Source organism: Falco peregrinus, chromosome 5, assembly GCF_023634155.1.
Source record: "Falco peregrinus isolate bFalPer1 chromosome 5, bFalPer1.pri, whole genome shotgun sequence".
Classification (NCBI taxonomy): domain Eukaryota; kingdom Metazoa; phylum Chordata; class Aves; order Falconiformes; family Falconidae; genus Falco; species Falco peregrinus.
The window spans coordinates 77,624,230-77,640,664 of record NC_073725.1 but is presented as its reverse complement, the minus strand read 5'-3'; the positions used below and the strand labels follow the sequence as shown (position 1 = coordinate 77,640,664).

General features: G+C 59.5%; 1 protein-coding gene across 17 annotated transcripts in view; it reads right to left on the bottom strand.

Moving 5' to 3' along the window:
* Positions 1-852: 852 nt before the first annotated feature.
* The window catches only part of CAPN15 (calpain 15), a 60,831-nt gene continuing 45,248 nt past the window's right edge, over positions 853-16,435 (bottom strand). For 16 of the 17 annotated variants that reach the window (XM_055803341.1, XM_055803346.1, XM_055803343.1 and 13 more), the window contains 11 exons: positions 14,254-15,751; positions 10,159-10,367; positions 9,727-9,910; positions 6,766-6,989; positions 5,615-5,740; positions 4,778-4,930; positions 4,383-4,544; positions 3,845-4,074; positions 3,482-3,642; positions 2,991-3,169; positions 853-2,803 (listed from right to left, as the gene is read on the bottom strand). In XM_055803341.1, the coding sequence (XP_055659316.1) occupies positions 2,626-2,803; positions 2,991-3,169; positions 3,482-3,642; positions 3,845-4,074; positions 4,383-4,544; positions 4,778-4,930; positions 5,615-5,740; positions 6,766-6,989; positions 9,727-9,910; positions 10,159-10,367; positions 14,254-15,751 (3,304 nt within the window). In that variant the 3' untranslated portion in view covers positions 853-2,625. Of the gene's footprint in view, positions 2,804-2,983; positions 3,170-3,481; positions 3,643-3,844; positions 4,075-4,382; positions 4,545-4,777; positions 4,931-5,614; positions 5,741-6,765; positions 6,990-9,726; positions 9,911-10,158; positions 10,368-14,253; positions 15,752-16,435 lie in introns of all 17 variants that reach the window. The other variant, XM_055803351.1, reaches the window with a different exon arrangement.

The window sequence follows — 16,435 nt, the reverse complement described above, 5'->3', positions numbered from 1 at the left end:
TCCCCGCCAAAATTAACTCTCCATCTGTTTCTCCCCGGCTGAGGCTGATGGCTTGTGACAGGGCCTCCTGAATGCAAAGATGTTTCGCCCGAAAAAATCTATTACAAGTTGCTGTAAGAAAAACCGAAATCCTCTCCTTCTGTCTCCCCGTGCTGGTCTCAAGGTGCCCACCGCGGGCGAGAGCGGGCTGGCAGCCGGCCGCCTCCGCTCAGCCGGAAAGCTCCGCAGCGCCAGCCTGCCTCGCCGCCGGCCCCACGGGGGGGGCAGGACGGGTGCTGCCCTGGGTGATGGGGAGGATGGTGAAGCTGCTCCTTCATCCCCAGCCTGGGCACGGTGCGGGTGATGCGGCGGGCATGGTCCCGGCACCGTCAGAGCCCGCAGCCCGCAGGTGGGGAAACTGAGGCAGGAGGGGCCCTACGCGCGGCCGATGCTCAGCCCGGGGTGGGAGCCCCACAGCGGCCCCGGTTGCGGCGCGCCCGGGGGCCGGGGCCGCGCAGTGGCCGCGCAGGTGTCGCGCAGTGGCCGCGCTATGGGCGCGCAGCGGCTGCCCTCTCCCGGCTGCAGCGCAGCCCTGCTCGGCCCCGGGACGGGGCGGCTGCCGCCCGGTCTGCGGGACTCGCCGCATTTCGCGTCCTTCTCGCCCCCTGCCGCTCCCCCCGCGCCCCGAACCGCGGCTAAAGGCTCGCGAAGCCTCAGCTCACCCTCCTGCTGTTTTCGGGGCGCCGGCGGGTGCCACCGCTCCGCAGAAACACCTTCAGCGCTCTTGGCTTGGACCCCCAAAGCCCAGAGCCCGGCAGCAGCCGCCCCTGCTTCCCCGCTGTCCCGCAGCCCAGCACGGCGAAACCAGGCAGCTTCAGTAAAAAACAAAACTTTATTTGGTCCGTCAGAACCTGAGTTTGAAAACCACCCATGGATAATTCATATCATACAGGGATTACTGATCTGATTTACAATTGATAAAATATCCTATGTTTCTTAAGAGCTGGCCAGTATTTACAGGGTTAAAAATATTCACAGCTCAGAAAGACAGAAAGGGGGGGGGGGGGGGGGGGGAAGTAAGGAAGAAAAAAGGAGGAAGGAGCAGGGAAGAGAGAAAACAGAACAAAAACACGGACAGAGCTTGGCTCAGCAGCCCCGGCCAGGGGGGCTGGCAAGGTGCCAGGGCAGCCCACCCCCCTGGGACACACAGAGGGCCATGCAGGCCAAAGCCCCAAGCCCACACATCCCCCTGCCCAGCCCCACAGCAGGGATCGGGGCACAGGCTGCCCGCTGGCACAGTCCCAACCAGAACAGGGCCCAGCATGTCCCACTGCTCCCCCAGAGCTGCAGGTCCCACAGCTTAGGAAGGAGAGGGTGACACCGGGGGACCCCTGAAACACCCCCACACACACACCAAGCCAGAGAGCCACAATGCCCTGAAACGGTGGGGGTCAGCCCCCAGCACCTGCCGGGGCCAGCGGCACCCCGGGGCCCTCACAAGCCTTCGCCTCATGCTCGCTACCTTCCGCAGGACTCGGCTCATGGAGGATGGGGCTCTGTGGTCCCCCACAACGAAATCATACACCCCCCCACCCCTCCCCGGCACATGGCAACACAGTAAAGCCATGAAAAAACACAGACACTGCTCCCCAAAGCCCACGTCTGTACCTGCTGCCCTTCACCCCTCGCCTCCGCAGGGCACGGGGAGGGGAGCGGCCCCCACAGCGGGGGGCTGAGCCCAGCTCAGGACCCATGGCTTCTCTCCAGGCACTGCTTCCACCGCCTGCCTTTGCATAGTAACACTTGTGTGACGAGTTGAGGGGGTTCCCTGCTGCCACAGCCCTCCCGAGCATCACCCCATGGCCTCGCTCCCCAGCCTGCGGTGGCGGCGCTGGGCACCTCTGGTTTCATTCCCAGGTGCGGTGAAAACCCCTCAGCAGCAGCTTTCTAAAACAGCCCAGCACCCCCTCCTCCCCAGCCCCGGCACCAGTGAGGTGGATGGGGGTGGTCCAGGCACCATGCTAGACCCCCACCATGAGCAGCCAGGACAGGTGGCACCACGGCGGGGTGACCCCAGCACCCCCTGGCCCAGCTGTGGGACGTCGGTGCCATGTCGGTCCCAGCAGCGGACAAAGGGGGGGAACAAGACAGCAGGAAGGGCCCAGGGACAGACGGAGGGTCACACAGACGGACAGACATCAGAGGTATATTCTTTTTTTCGCAGCGCCAGGGCCCTGGCGCTGCGGGAGGGGGCAGAGTCCTGAGCGTGGTGCCGAGGAAGGGCCTTGACAGCAACCTCCAGCCCCCCCCCCTCTCCCGCAGCCCCCCTGCTGCATGCCAGGGCAGGGCGAGGGCACCGGGCCCCAGTGCAGGTACAGGGCAGGTGGGATCCTGAGATGGCCCCGTGCCCCCAGCCGCTCCTCATAAAGTGCATGGGGGGGACGGCAGTGCCAGGGCGGGGGGGCAGCAGGCAGAGCTGGTCCTGGCCCTGAGAGCTCGCCCCGGCCCCACGGCGTGGGGCAAAGTGCTGGGTGTCACGCTCTGGTTCTGCCCCACGGCTCAGCGCTGACAGCTCGGGGGGCGACCCCAGGCCAGAGGCTCGGTGAAAATAAGGGGGGAGCAGAGCGGGGAGGGGGAGGCGCTTCGTCATAGGGGCCGTGGGCCGTGGAGCCCGGCGACCTCAGGCGTGAGCAGCGGGTTATGGGTGCCCTTTGTTGACATCCAGTCATTGAGGAAGGCCTGGGTGGCTTTGCGGTGCGCCAGACGGTGGGTGATGGAGAAGCCGGCGTTACCCTCCAGTTGGGAAAGGATCACCAACACCTGCCTGTGAAGAGAGCGACAGGCTCAGGGCCAGGCAGCTGCCTCTGCCTCTGCCCCTGCGATGCCACCCCTCCCTGTCACCCACCCTCTGCCCACCCCTCCCTGCCAACCCCAGGCCCTGCCTTGCTCCAGGCCTCCTGCCTGCCCTGGCTGGGCAGCCCCCCAGTGACCCACCCCTGCCTACCCCGGACCTGTGCAGGGGGGGGACGCTGTCCTGCGTTTTGAGGCTGCCGCGCGTGGAGACGACGTTGAAGCTGTCGGTGCAGTCGCACTGGACATGCAGGTAGGACTTGGGGTGCCGGTTCTCCACCACCACAATGAGCCCTGCCCAGCCGTGCGTCAAGTAGTAGCATGTCATCCCCTCTCGGCCCTGGAGCAAACAGCAGGGTCAGGGGTGTGAAGCCTCTGGGCACCTCTGCCCCCGAATCTCAGCCCCCGGACCAGCATCCCCCACCTCCAGCCAAGGGCCGCCCATCCGCCGGGGTACCCCACGCTCCCCCAGGGAGCAAAGAGGGTGGGCATCCATGGGGTAGGAGGGGATGAGGTGGCAGCCAGAGCTGGCACAGTCCCGCCCGACTCAGGACACAGCAGAGACAGGGTCCAGGCTCCTGCCGGCAGCATCATCCCCTCCCCATGGCAGCGACCGGGAGGCCAGCCCCTGCCCTGCGCCATCTGCACCCACCTCATGGCGCTCGCCCTTGTTCTCGGTCAGCAGGATGATGGCGTCCGCCAGCGTGGTGGGCTGCGCCTCCACCTGCTCCACCATCACCAGGCGGGAGCTGTAGATGGCCAGGATATAGCTGGAATAGTCAGTGGCTGGTCGGCTGCTGGTGGGACTGGATGCTGCGGAGACACATGAGGAGGACCAGTGAGACTTCCTACCACCCCCACAGTCCCTGGAGCAGGGTGCTGCTGGGCTGCAGCTCATGCAGGCAACCTCCACCCCCAGGAAGGTCCCCACAGTGCAGATCACGGGCTCTGCCACCTCTGCCTCCCCCACGGTCTCCGCCAGCACCGCAGTGGGGAGGGTGGCCCAGCCCCTTACCCTGGGCGGCAGCGGGGCCTGCCAGGGCAGCGCTCCAGTGGTTGAAGGCACAGCACACGACGGCGTACTCGCCCGGCTCCAGCATGACGTCGCAGTTGACGAACTTCTTGACAGCTCGTTTGCTGTGAGCCATCAGCCGGCCCAGGCTCAGCTTGTTCCCGCTGGTGAAGGTGGCCCGGAAAACCATGATGCACAGATCCAGCAAGTGGCTGTCCACCGTGTCTGACCGCCTGTGCCGGGAGGGGGAGAAGGGTCACACGTCACCCGAGCGCTGCCCCGCAGAGCACGTGGAGGCCGCGGCAGATCCAGGGGATGAGTCCTCCCGCTGCCCCAAGCATCCAGCCCCAGGAGCCAGCCTGCGATCAGGGACTGGGTTTGGCTGAAACTTGAGCAGCCCCTGAGAACTGGAGAAATGGTGATGGGGGCCCATCCCTCAGCTCTGCAACCCGTCGGGATGGCACGGGGCAAGAGGGCAATGGGTTTGGGATTTCTCCTGGGTCCAGGTCACAGCTTGCAGCCCAAGCACTGCCCAGCTCACCTGCTGCCCTCCTGGAAGAGGGCAAACTCCAGGGCAGCACGCTCCAACACCGTCAGCGATGTCACCGTCACCGGCCCGTTGGCCTTGTTGGGGAACATGCCCTGCACACGCACCTCGTGCCAGTCTGAATGGAGTTTGCAGATATCCACGGAGTCAAAATACCTGTGGGGAAGCTGGGCTCAGCCCCGGCAGGCTCCTCCGCAGGTACACTGCTCTGCCCCCACACCCCAGCATGCTGCAGCTCACGCAGCCAGGAGCAGCAGGCACCTGCAGGTCACCTGCACCCCCCTGGGGAGGCCCAGTCCTGCCTACCCCATCCTGACCCCCACGTCCCATTTTCTGTCCCCTGTCTGGCTCCCTGCCCCATAGCCTCTGCCTTCTGGGTGCTACCGTACTTAATGAAATCGCTGTATTCCATCCAGAAGACGCCCTCGCTGCTGCCATGGGGCATTAGGTCATGACGCAAGGGAGCCGGCCAGTGCGGCCACTCGTCAGACCAGCTGCCGTTCCAGGAAAAGCGGCCCCAGGGGTTTCGGAGCCGCAGTAACCTGGCACAAGGGGAGAAACAGTGTCAGAATCCCAGGAGGATGGAGAGTGCAAGGAAGATCACCTCGAGATACTCTCCCAGGTCTGCAGACCCAGCCAGCCCCTGGCAGAGAGCATCACGCTACTTCTGCCCCTGCCTTTCAAAGCCCTCAGAGCATCCTCCATGTAACTCGCCATCCCCCCCATGGACCCAGATGCTCTTGTCTGGCAGCTCCGGACCTGCTGCAGCTCCCTTTGCCCTTCCATGCCGAGAGGGCCTCCGGCTAGGTGCTGCGGGGATGAGGCTCAGCCGGGGAGAGGCTGCCAAGCATGACACGGCTGAAAACGGGGCTTTGTACAGCGGGCAGGCTGTCGGAGGCAGCACCCGCTTCTGTGCCCCCACCCTCCAAAAGTGAGAAGGATGCCCCGACTGCCTCATTGAGTGGGAAGAGCTCAACTCAGTCCTCTGCATCTTGTGAGACCAGGTGAACCATTCCGTACCACAGGGCGTTCTGGACAGCTCACACGACAACAGCGTTTATGTGACACCTTGGGATGGAGAAACAGCCCTTGCTGGCCATGATGGGATGCCGAAGAGCCCCTGAGGTTTTGTGCAGCAGGTACCCAATTACCCACCCCCCAGGTTTCTGCTGGGGCTGTTGGCAGGAACATCAGCTGTACCACACCAGCCTCCACCCCGAACTCACCTGAAGCCTTGGACGTCCCGCACATCCAGGATGGAGTAGGCGTGCCGTGGACGGAGACCCATACTCTCGTAGGCCACATCGTCCACCTTCATGTTGCCTCCTCCACAGGACGCACCCATGAGGAACCTGCACAGGGGACAGCAAAACCTTCAGTGTCCTGCCGGGCCTGATACAGGGGGGAAGCTCAACCCTGCTGCTCGAGGCACGGGACAGGCTCCCTCCAGGAGGTTCCTGGATATTCCCTCTCTGCAACCACACTGTAAACCTCCCCAGTGCAGTGCCCCAGCACCACTGGCCAGAGCTCTGGGCAGCAGCGAGCTCCCTCCACCCGCTCACATGCATGCTTGAGCCCCGGCTCCGTGGCAAGCTTCTCTGAGCAGTGCCTTCACCTGCAGGGCTGAAAGCTCCTTCCGCGCACAGCAGAGCTTTACCCAGACCTCACCTGTTCTCCACCAGGCCCTGGGATCCTGCCTGTCTCTGACGGCTGGCAGGGCTCAGCCACACAGAAAGGTGAGCAGTACCTTCGCGGGCAGGTGGCCCGTTCCGTGGGGCTGAGGACAGGCTATTCAGGGTGGGAGGTCTGCACCAGCCAGCCCTGGGGGCACACCATGGGATGGGACCCATCAGCCTCCCATGTGGTCCTGTACTGCAGGCTGGCAGGGGCAACCCTGCCTTCAGCCAACCTAACTGTGCTCCTGCTCCTCCTGCCACAGCGATGAACAAGAGGTCTTTGCTTTCATTTTGTTGCCTATAGACTGCCTATAGTCATGCCCAGCTATGGCCAGCAAAGATGCCACATATGGGTGGGAAAGACGTGCAGGGTCAGGTACTTAATACAAAAAATCAAAAGCAAAGCAAGCAGGCTCAACGCCGGCCACTTCAAAACTCCTGCCAGTCAGCAGTAAACATGCACAGGTAAGTTCACCAGGATTTTAATCTCACGTGAAAACGAAACAAAGGAGAAATAGTTTCTCAGAGCTTAGAGGGGGAGCTCCACCAATGCTCCAGACGAGTACCATGGGTGGTGAACTCCCCACTAGGTAATGCACTAGCCCCTCTCCTCAGAGCCTCTACAAACAAGAGTGGGCCCCCCTCACCCCCCTCTCCAAGTGTCCATGCTCCTGCCGCGGCACCCTCCTGCCTCGTCTTACCCAGCCTCCTTAGAACTCAGCATTTTGGCCCAGATGAGGTCAGTGTCAATGGGCTCCTCGCGAGGGTTAGTGGAGCTGACCTGCAGCATCAGGCTCTCGCAGGGGGCACCCGTTAGTGTAGCCAGGCCTTCAATAGCACGCCCCGCCTGGAGGGCAAAGTACGAACCATGCAGCTTGGCCAGGGCCTTCTCAATGAGGGCGACCCACAACTGCTTCCTCTGGGCCTGCAGAAAGAGGAAAAAACGCATCATGAGATGGGAAAGCAAAGGCAGCATGTGTGGACAATGCAAAGCCCCTCTCACCCACGCCTGCCAGCCCTTCTGCTGTGATGGGAGACGCAGAGGCAGGAGCAGCAAGGCCAAGTCATCAGGAGCTAGTCCGGATGGGGACAAGGGTGAGCCTGTTCGCCACCTGCTCAGTGTTTTGTTTGCACCGTTTAATTCCCCTTGGAAAAACATCCTGGAGTGAATGTCCAAGAGGCCCTGGTGCTGACAGAGCTGCACCCTGGGGTGCCCAGGCAGTCAGGCTGGCAGGGGTGGGTGTCCACCTTGCAAGCTAACAGTCTCTTACTCCTGCTTCAACCTGGACTTGAAAAGGCTTAACAATGGAAGAGGATATTGAGCACATCTGGAACAGCTGCCTTTCACCCACACACTGTTGCAAACCAAAGCCAACACACCTTTGGCGAAGGAGGCTGCCTAGAGCACACACAGCCAGGGGACTGACTAGATTTCATCCACGGAACAGAAACACAGTTTCAAGGACAAGCTCCACAAACTCCCTGGCAGACTGGCAAAGTCCTCTACTCCAGCACAGGGACAGTGGCAAGACGTAATTCCAAGATGCAAGTTTTGCAGGGGGAAAACTCTCCCTGGAGTCACTTTGCTCTGGTGCCAGACTATTGCTCTTGGCATCACTAAGCTGATTACGGATTCAGAAAGAAATGCAGAAGCTGCACTAATGCACCCCGAGGTTTGCAAAGCCTCCATCAGCCACGGCAACGTGGGCTCAAGGCACAGCCTTTACCACTCTGTCCAAGTCATTGTTGCAGGTCCTGAGCGTGCCACAGGTGCAGTCACCAGCTGTGCTTTACCTCTCGTCCTGGGTATGTTGAGGCTGGGGGGAGATGCCTCCGCTCCAGCCCCTGCCTGCAGCGAGGACGCAAAGAGGAAGATGTATGAGGACTGAAGACAAGGAGACATTTGCTGGCTTCTGTGTCCCCAGCAAGTTGGGTTCGGTACCCAGTGCTTGGAAGGCAGCAAGGGAAAAGCACTGGTACGCTGTGACTGTGTGCGACTCACAGGTGGCAGCCAAGAGCTGGGAGAGGAAAGGAGGGCATGAAGATTTCTTTCTGATGGGTAAAGAAAGCTTACAAGTGCTTTCCACCGGTTTTTGAGCCCACAAATCCATTTTGTTTATTTTTGCCTGAGATGCAGCCACAGAGCTCAGATAAGAGCCTGATTTTCCTTCCTTTGGAAAACTCTCTGCTCTCTCCCTCATCTATCTCACACAGCTAAACACTCAGCGGAAAAATGTCATCATGATTCAGATGACCCTGGAAACAAAGGTAAGGCAAGCCCAGCCCACGCGACAACCTTCAATCTTAAAAAAACCAAACTTGAAATGTGTACGAGAGGAAAGATGGATGGATAAGAAAAAACCAAGACGGGCAAATCTTATACTGAAAATAAATGCACGCATCTGGACCCTCTCTGTCTACTGAAAGGCAAAATGTAGACATAGACTCCTTCTTCTTCCCCTCTCCAATGTTTCTCCTTAACAGGACCGGCTTCCAGCAGCACTGGCAATCACTGTGCCCCACTCAGTGTCCCTGGTGGGATCACCCGCTCCGCTATGACAGTGGCCAGGCAGCCCAGGCTTGGCAGCGCTGTGCCTGAGCCTGCACGGCGTGAAGACCCTGCCACTCTGCCCAGGGCTGGGGTAAAGGCTCAGGAGCCAGAGCTGCCAGCCGTGCCAGGACCACTGCCTCAGAAGGCCCATTAGCTCCAGTGCAATTAGCAGTTGGCCCAGGACTGGGCCATATCCATGCTGCAGAGGGCACGGGCTACCGAGTCTGCTCAAGCTGTGCCAACATTAAGGTTCCCCAAATACAGAATTCTCTTCAGGCCTCATTTCCCCAGCTGAAGCCCTGTCCCGACACCTACACATGATGCCGCCTCGGGCTGTGTGTATTTTAAAACAGGGATTTGCAGAATAAAGTCCAACCCAACAGTCCTGGGTCCCTGCCTCCTCTTGACAGCGGCACTTTGTTTTGTTTGGCAGTTTTTGCCGCCTGAGTTTCAATAAAGACATTCTCAGTCTCCTTCATGGCCATGATCCCAGCAAGCATCCCTGGGCCTGGCAGGCAGGGCAGGACATAATGCACAGGGATGTCCTGAAGTGGCTGAGGGAGCTCGTTAATCCTACAGATCCCACTGAGTGTGCTCAAAGCAACCGGGCACCGGCTGGAAACAGGCTGATTTGTCGAGCGATCCCCTCCCTCTCCACGGTCCCTCGGTGGCAAAGCCAAGCTGCCAGACCTCCCCGCAGAGGGAAGAAACAGCTTTCCCTCAGCCCCTTACTGTGCAAAACACACGGGTTAAAATATTTTCCTTTTGCTGTGAAGAGTAAGGATGGTTTCCCCCGCAAGTGAAGTGGCTGTGCTACAGGGAGGAGCGAGGGAAAAGCAACTGCAACTTCTCCATTGCAGCCTGGAAAATGCCAAAAGGGGCCTAAACAGATTTATATTATGGTCTCAAAGAATTCAGCTGACTTGAGGATGCAGCAAAAAGCAGGGTCGCGAGCTGCAAATTCCCCATGCAGCACCGAGTAGGGGCCTCACTTGAGCCACAGCAGTATTTCTTTTCCACCTCCTCCATCAGTCCTCTCACAAGCCTCCTCCTGCCCCTGGAGCACTGCCCACCCCCTCCCAGCACCCCTTTTCCCCCCAGGGCTGCTCACCTGCGAGAAGAGAAGGTATCCGCACTCATCGCACGGCAGCATGTCATCCACCAGCACCGTGGTCCACGTGCCGTCCTTGCACAGCCGCACCTGGTAGGCACCCTCGGGGCACAACGTCCTTGTGATCATCACCCTCTCCACCAGCTCCGGCCGCTCGGCCAGCACGGCCAGGGCGCTCAGGAACCTGCCGGTGGGACGGGACGTGGGACGGTCTCAGCGGTGCACAGGCAGGCAGCATGCAGCTGCCCAGCCACGCAGCGCCGGGGACTGCGGTCTGCAGCCACTTGGTAAGGGGTGAGGCAGAGGATGGGGTACACGCCTGAGGGTTATAAATGGGTGTGAGTAGGGCTGAGGGGTCTGATCTGGAGCTGGATGAAGGGGGGGCAAGGAGGAAGGGGCAGGAGGGTGTCAGCCCGGCTCACTTCCCCTTACCAGCAGTTCCCCAGCAGTCCCTGCAGGATATCCGAGGGCCTGGGTGTCCGAAACACCGACCACTTCACTGATCGGTCCTTGAAGATGCTACAGTTGATTTCATGGGGTCGCAGCCACTGTTTCACCCTCTGCTGCACGCTGTCACCTTCTGGGAATCCCACAGACTTAGGCCCAGGGTGGAAACTGTCATCTACAAAATTGACTTTGTTCTGCGAGAGCAAAAGGCAAGGAGAGCATCAGTGCGCAGCTGTGCGGCGCACAGCTCCCCGGGGCCTCCTGGGACGGGGGGCTGGCCTGGAAAGCTTCCCACTGCACCCCCAGGAGTGAGCACAGCCCCCAGCCCTCCTGCCTGGCCCGGGCAGCCCCTTCGGATGCCGGGCAGGGGAGCATGCCCGGGGCCGGGTGTCTGCTGGCAATGGCATAGACGCATTTTACACATCGAGCCCAGCGTTCAGCCCCACCACGAGCCGGCTCTCCTCTCCGGCCCCCAGGCTCTGGGCTGTGACTCCAATTTGCCTTTCCTTATTTCACAGGAACCTCCCTGGGCAGCAACTGTCTCTCGCTTTGTGCTGGTGCTAAAAGCTGGACCGTGGGGGACCTTGGCTGACTCTAAAAGTGGCAAAGCACACGAACAGCAAGCCTGCGAGGAGCCACTTGGCAAGCAAACCGTTCTCAGCCTGAGCCCTGTGCTAAGGGCTGAGCTGCCCCAGCCCCAGAGGGGAGGTGCTGGGCTTGGCAGTCCTGTGCCACCCCCAAGGTGGATGTTAGGGGCAGCTTTCGCAATTGGATTCAGCCAGACCACAAACAGGCAAGCAATTCCGGAAGGAGGGTGTCCCATGTCCGAACCCACCTGCAATAGCTGTTGCGTATTAAATAAAATAGGATGGACTGAAGGGCAGATAATCCCTCAGGCACTAGCCACAGAGGCAGGACGGAAGCACAGAACTTCACCAAGTGGGGAACGGCAGCTTTTTCAGACAGCTTAACACAGGGTGAAATAAGAACCAGGATTTCTTTATTGTTGTTAATTAAATTATTTCAGCAAAAGCCGGCTCTCATTTAAATTAGCTTTTATGCACACCAAACTAGTAGTTGTCCTTCCTCTTTTGTTGCAATCCTACACGAACGCTTTATACGTGGTGCCTCAATTAGCACTTGCAGCTCCTCTTTTGCAGAAAGGTGTTTTTCAGCTAATAGATTTCACTGTTCAAACACTGATGTGGGCCAAAAAGGACACGTCCCAGGGCTTGCTGGCTTTCTCAAAGGAAGCCTCTACCCTGTGCAGCTGACAAGCAGCCACCCATCTCATCTTGCCACACTCTGGCCTCGCACACTCACCTCTCAGGGTGCAGCCGGGGCTCCTCAGGAGCCCACTGTGCAAGGCAGCAGTCCTGGAGTCACAGCCTGTGGGCATCGCAAGCTTTCTGTCCCCTGTGGAGTCACTGCGGTACTTTTCCAAGCAGCAGAGGTGGAAGAAGCCTTCAGCCTCCCCAGTACCACGGCCAGGGTCTCATCAGGGCCAGGACAGCATGCAACAGGGCTGCAGGAGCCTGGACATGAGCCCACAGAGCTCACCAGCATCGTGACGGAGGCAATGCGAGAGCTGCAGCAGTGCAGTGCCCTAGCAGCATCAGGAAAGCCTGCCTAACAAGCTAATTACCTTTATATCATGATGTCTCCCTTCACATACTTCTAAATGCTTTAGAGAAGTTTTCACTACCAATATCCCTGTGAGATGGAGGGAAAGAGAGGCACAAGAGCTGCAGGAGCAGCATCAGAGCAGAGGGGAGAGGAGCAGGTAACTCCTCTCACGCCCAAGCAGTGACAAGCCTGCTCACAGATGGTACCAGATGAGTAGCCCTGCTCATTTCTCCTGCAAGGTGATCAAACTGGGCATCGGACCTCCTTCACTCCTCCTGCTCTGCCAACAACCCCCTTCACACCGTTCTGGACCAGAAACTGCTGCCACCCCTCTGGGACTTCACAGGCCAAGGAAGGCTGCTGCCTTGCCCCGCACGGCCTCGCTGCCAGTAGCGAGCGGAGAGCAGAGATGGATGGACAAAAACAGAAAACAGAGATGGAGCCTCCCCTGGCACACAGAAAGGCTCCGCAGGCGGAGGTGCCAGAGCATGGCACAGACAGCAAGAGTCCGGGGCTGTCCTTCTAGCTCTGCGGGACACACCGATGTGTGTTGTTACTGGGAAAGGGGGAAGGATGGTTAATCAGAGGAGCAAGTAAGCGTGATACAGTGGGATAAGCAAGAGTGGGGGCAGCACGAGACAGGGAAGCAGATGTGTGGTGCAGAGGCAGCTAGTGAAGAGGTCAGCTCTGCTCTCCTCCCAGACGGAAGAGAAAGGGTAAAGCTAGAAGCAGGGGCCACGTACCAGAGAGTGTTGGAAAAGGCCCCCCTGGAATAGCAGAAGAGGGAGCACCCGCAGCGGGAGCAGCGCAGCAAGGCAGGCAGCTCCACACGACTTGGAGCAGGGGGGACAACAGGCGGAGGGGAACTTGGCCAGCCTGGCACTCTCCTCCAGGGGAAGGCTAAACAGCCTGTGAAACACCACGGACAGAAGGAAAGCTTGGAGGCTGCCTTACGTGCCAGCCCAACCAGGAGCAGGGGTGGGAGGCTGCAGGCACGCTGAGAGCAGAGAGCATGAGTATGGGAGCAGCACTGCCCCACACCGCAACCAGTCCTTCCCTCGGACCTGCAGAGCCCTTGACCTACCACAAACACTATCAGAACATAGCAGTGGTTTAGGTTTAGGGGGATTTTCAGGAGATGGCCCACGCTGATCTAATAGCCTGTTACTGCCAGCTTAGCGAGCTGAATGGGCTCAGCCAAAGCTCTGACCAAGAGCTGTGCTGGATCAGGCAAGGCAGACTCCCCTCCTCAGCAGCAGCAAGCTGCTAATTCAACTTGGCTGTCTCACAATTCATCCTTCAGGCCTGATTCTACTGGATATAAGATACTCCCTGCCTACAAGAAAAGCTACTCACTTGCTTTAAAGAGGGGGATAAGGAGAATCGGGGTGTCTCTGCTATAAAGGCACCCACATTTGTTAGGATGGACATGTAGCAATTGAAAAAAAAACAACCCACAACCCCAAACCAGGATCATTCTCAACAGCTTCTCTTCCAAACCAAACATCTCTGTGGTCCCCAGTCTGTGCAGCGGAGGCCCAGGCATGGATGCACTCCTCAGACCAGGCAGAGAAAGCCTTCTCTGTATGTCAAAATGGGACTGCAACTCCCTTTCCATCTGGTCCCAAAGAGCTGGAGGCTTCCCCCAGAAGGAAAGCAGGGAAAGAGCAGTGTTCACAGGAGCGTCTTACGCCACTCAGGGCAAAAAATGTGGCCATCAGAGCGGTGTTTGAGACTGAAACCCGATAGATTGAGCCAGATACTTCACAGTGGGAATGGAAGGCACTAGCATGCACTCCTGAGACACTCACCTGGAGCCAGGGTACAGCTAAACCTCAGCTGTCTTTCCCAAACCAGGGGTGAGCCATTTGCAGCTGCAGCTGTGCATTCACAAGCACCAAACCCAAAAGCTCGCCTTGAACACTTGCAGTTGCTAGCAGTGGCAGCAGTTCCTCTGCCTGCACCCCTGCCAGTGCTTTGAGCCTCTGCCTGCTGCATCCCCAGACTTCCCGCACCCATGCACGTCGCAGCTGCTGCCCACAGACAGCAGTGCCACCAGCAAACCTGGACACACTCTTTCCCAGCCTTCCCGACCCTTGGACAGGGAAGGAGCTGTATTGACCACCTAAGAACGTCCCCTTCAAGCCAGATTTTCTCTCTTACTGATTTAAATGATCACTCAGTTTCAGAGTTAACACTCGGGCTACCTCACTTCAGACCAGGAGTGAACTGTATGGGTTGCCTTCAGCCCAGAGACTATCTTGCACCAATTTAAAATATTAAATTTCAGTGTTAACAACCAGCATCCCGCTGTTATGTGAAGATCTTCTCTGGGCCCTAAGACACAGAAGGCAGCCTGCCTGTGCCAAGCAACGCCCCAGACCCACGGGGGAGGCAGGAAGGGGTCCCCCTCCAAGTGAAGCCAGGAACAAGCCCAGTTCAGCAAGCACTCACCTCCCGGCAGAAGGTCACGATGTTTTCCCACAGGGCTTTGGCCTCTCCCTCATCTGTCTGCCGCCTCTTCTCCACGTGCATGCTCTCCCGTCTCTTCAGGGGCTTGAGGCCCTTGCGCTGGGCCACGTACTGCTGTGGGGTATGGCAGGCAACGCAGTGCTTGGCCTTGAGCTCGTTGAGTAAGGTGCAAGCAGGACAAGCCCACTGGCCTGGCCTCTCCTGGCTGGTGGGTAGCTGGGATGGGAAGAGGCGGGCGACCTTGCGGGCGGACGGGGCCCTGCCACCACAGGAGGAGCAGCCGCCCTTGTCGCAAGCCCCGCAGTCGGGGCAGCGAGGGGACGGCTCGCCCTGTGTCCCATGCTCCTGGAAGCCGTGCAGCTTGGAGGAGCCGCAGGCTTTGCACTTCTGGGCCAGGGTGGGGTTCTTCAGGGTGCACTTGGAACAGGACCAGGTGGTGAAGTCAGGGCTGGAGGGGCTGCACGGGGTAAATCTCACCGAGTCTCCCACCAGATTGATGGTGTCACTGCCTTTCTGGGCACTGCAAGCCTCGCATTTGCCAGCCCCAGCCGAGTTAAGCAGGGAGCAGGAGCTGCACTTCCAGTGGGATGGACTGACCTCCATCTCCTCCTCCAGCACGCTCAGCCGCTTGTTGGACAGCAGCTCCTGGAAGCGGGCAGCCGGGGCAGCCCTGGCCTGACCCTGTGGAGAGCCCTTCTGCCCTGCTGCACTCTGAGCCGCAGGCTGGGAGGCTTCAGGGCCCGGCATCTGCAGCTGGGGGGGCACCTCCCGGCGGCTTCGGGGCACAGGGTTGTTTTGGAGCCCCGGGGAGAAGGGACTGAAGGCTGGTAGCTTCTGGGCCTCTTGTTCCATAGCCACTGGGCCCTGGGTGGCCACGGTGTCACCATCAGAGATGTCTGCGGAGACTAAAGGCTGTGGGGTAGAGGGGGCCATGTGAAATCCGGCAGGGGTGATGACTTCAGGGACGACCAGCGCCTCTGGTGGGATCTTGGGCAGGGAGAGCTTGCGTGGGCCGCCGCAAGCAGAGCAGGAATTGGCCATCGGCGTGTTGTGCAGTGTGCAGCGCTGGCAAGCCCAGCCACTCTCCAGCTCTGCTTCATCGGGGCTCTTCCCCTCCGAGTCCTCACTGCTGCTTTCTGCCTTGGCAGCCTCCTCCTTGGACGTGCCCTTGGGCTCCGCAAGCACAGTGGGCTTAGGCAAGATGCCGTTGATGACGGGCAAGGGGGAGCTGCTGGGCCCTGGCTCTGGGGTGAAGCCACAAACCTCACAGGTTTCCTTGCCCAGAAAGTTCCTGAAGGTGCAGCGGGCACAAGCCCATTTCTGTTCCTCCACGCTGAGCCGCAGGATGTGGTTGAGGTCGGGCTTCTGGCGGGGGGCTTCGCATATGGAGCACTGCCGCTGGCCGACAGGGTTCAGAAAGGTGCAGCGGGTGCAGGACCACTCGCGGACGGCAGCCATGGAGCCAGGAGAGTGGGAGTGGCTGCAAGAAAAAAAGACAATAGCGTGAGGGCAAGGCCACCTGGTGCACGGGGGTGCCATGTGTTTCCCTGAGCTGGCATGGTCAGGACCTTGCTTCCAGGAAGGGCACAACCATCAATCCAGTCATTTCTCTGCAGACACTTGTTCCTCTGGCACTGACAATTTCTCCAAGAGCATGGCAATGCACTGGCTTCCACGCAAAACACTTTGGAAAGGGCACAAGAAACAGCCCCACAACGCTACCAACCCCGCTCTCACAGTAGGGATGCACGCCGGTGAGCAAGCACACCGCCTCGGTGCCCAACCTTGACAATTCTGTATGTCTGCAACTTGTTTGTACTCTCTGGAGGAGACCTCTGCCTTCCGGCTGCCTCTAGGGTCAATTCTTTCCTCCTTTGTCATCACTTGAGCCCACCTCTATTTCACTTTCTGTTTCTGTCTCTCTCCTCTCCTTTTGGCTCACCACCAGGGCTACACCACAGCTGTGTTATCCCACACCAGACACCAGCCAAGCAAAGAAAAGCAGGTTGTGGTGTGTGGTGGTGCTTTTACCTGGCTATAGGCTTCGGGGCCAGAAGCCTGGCCCGGCCAGCCTGTGAGCAGCAGCTCCGGCAGAAACAGGTCGTGATGCAAAGCCATCAGGACAGCTCCCAGCATGTTCTGAGCTCAGGAGAGGGGAACACAG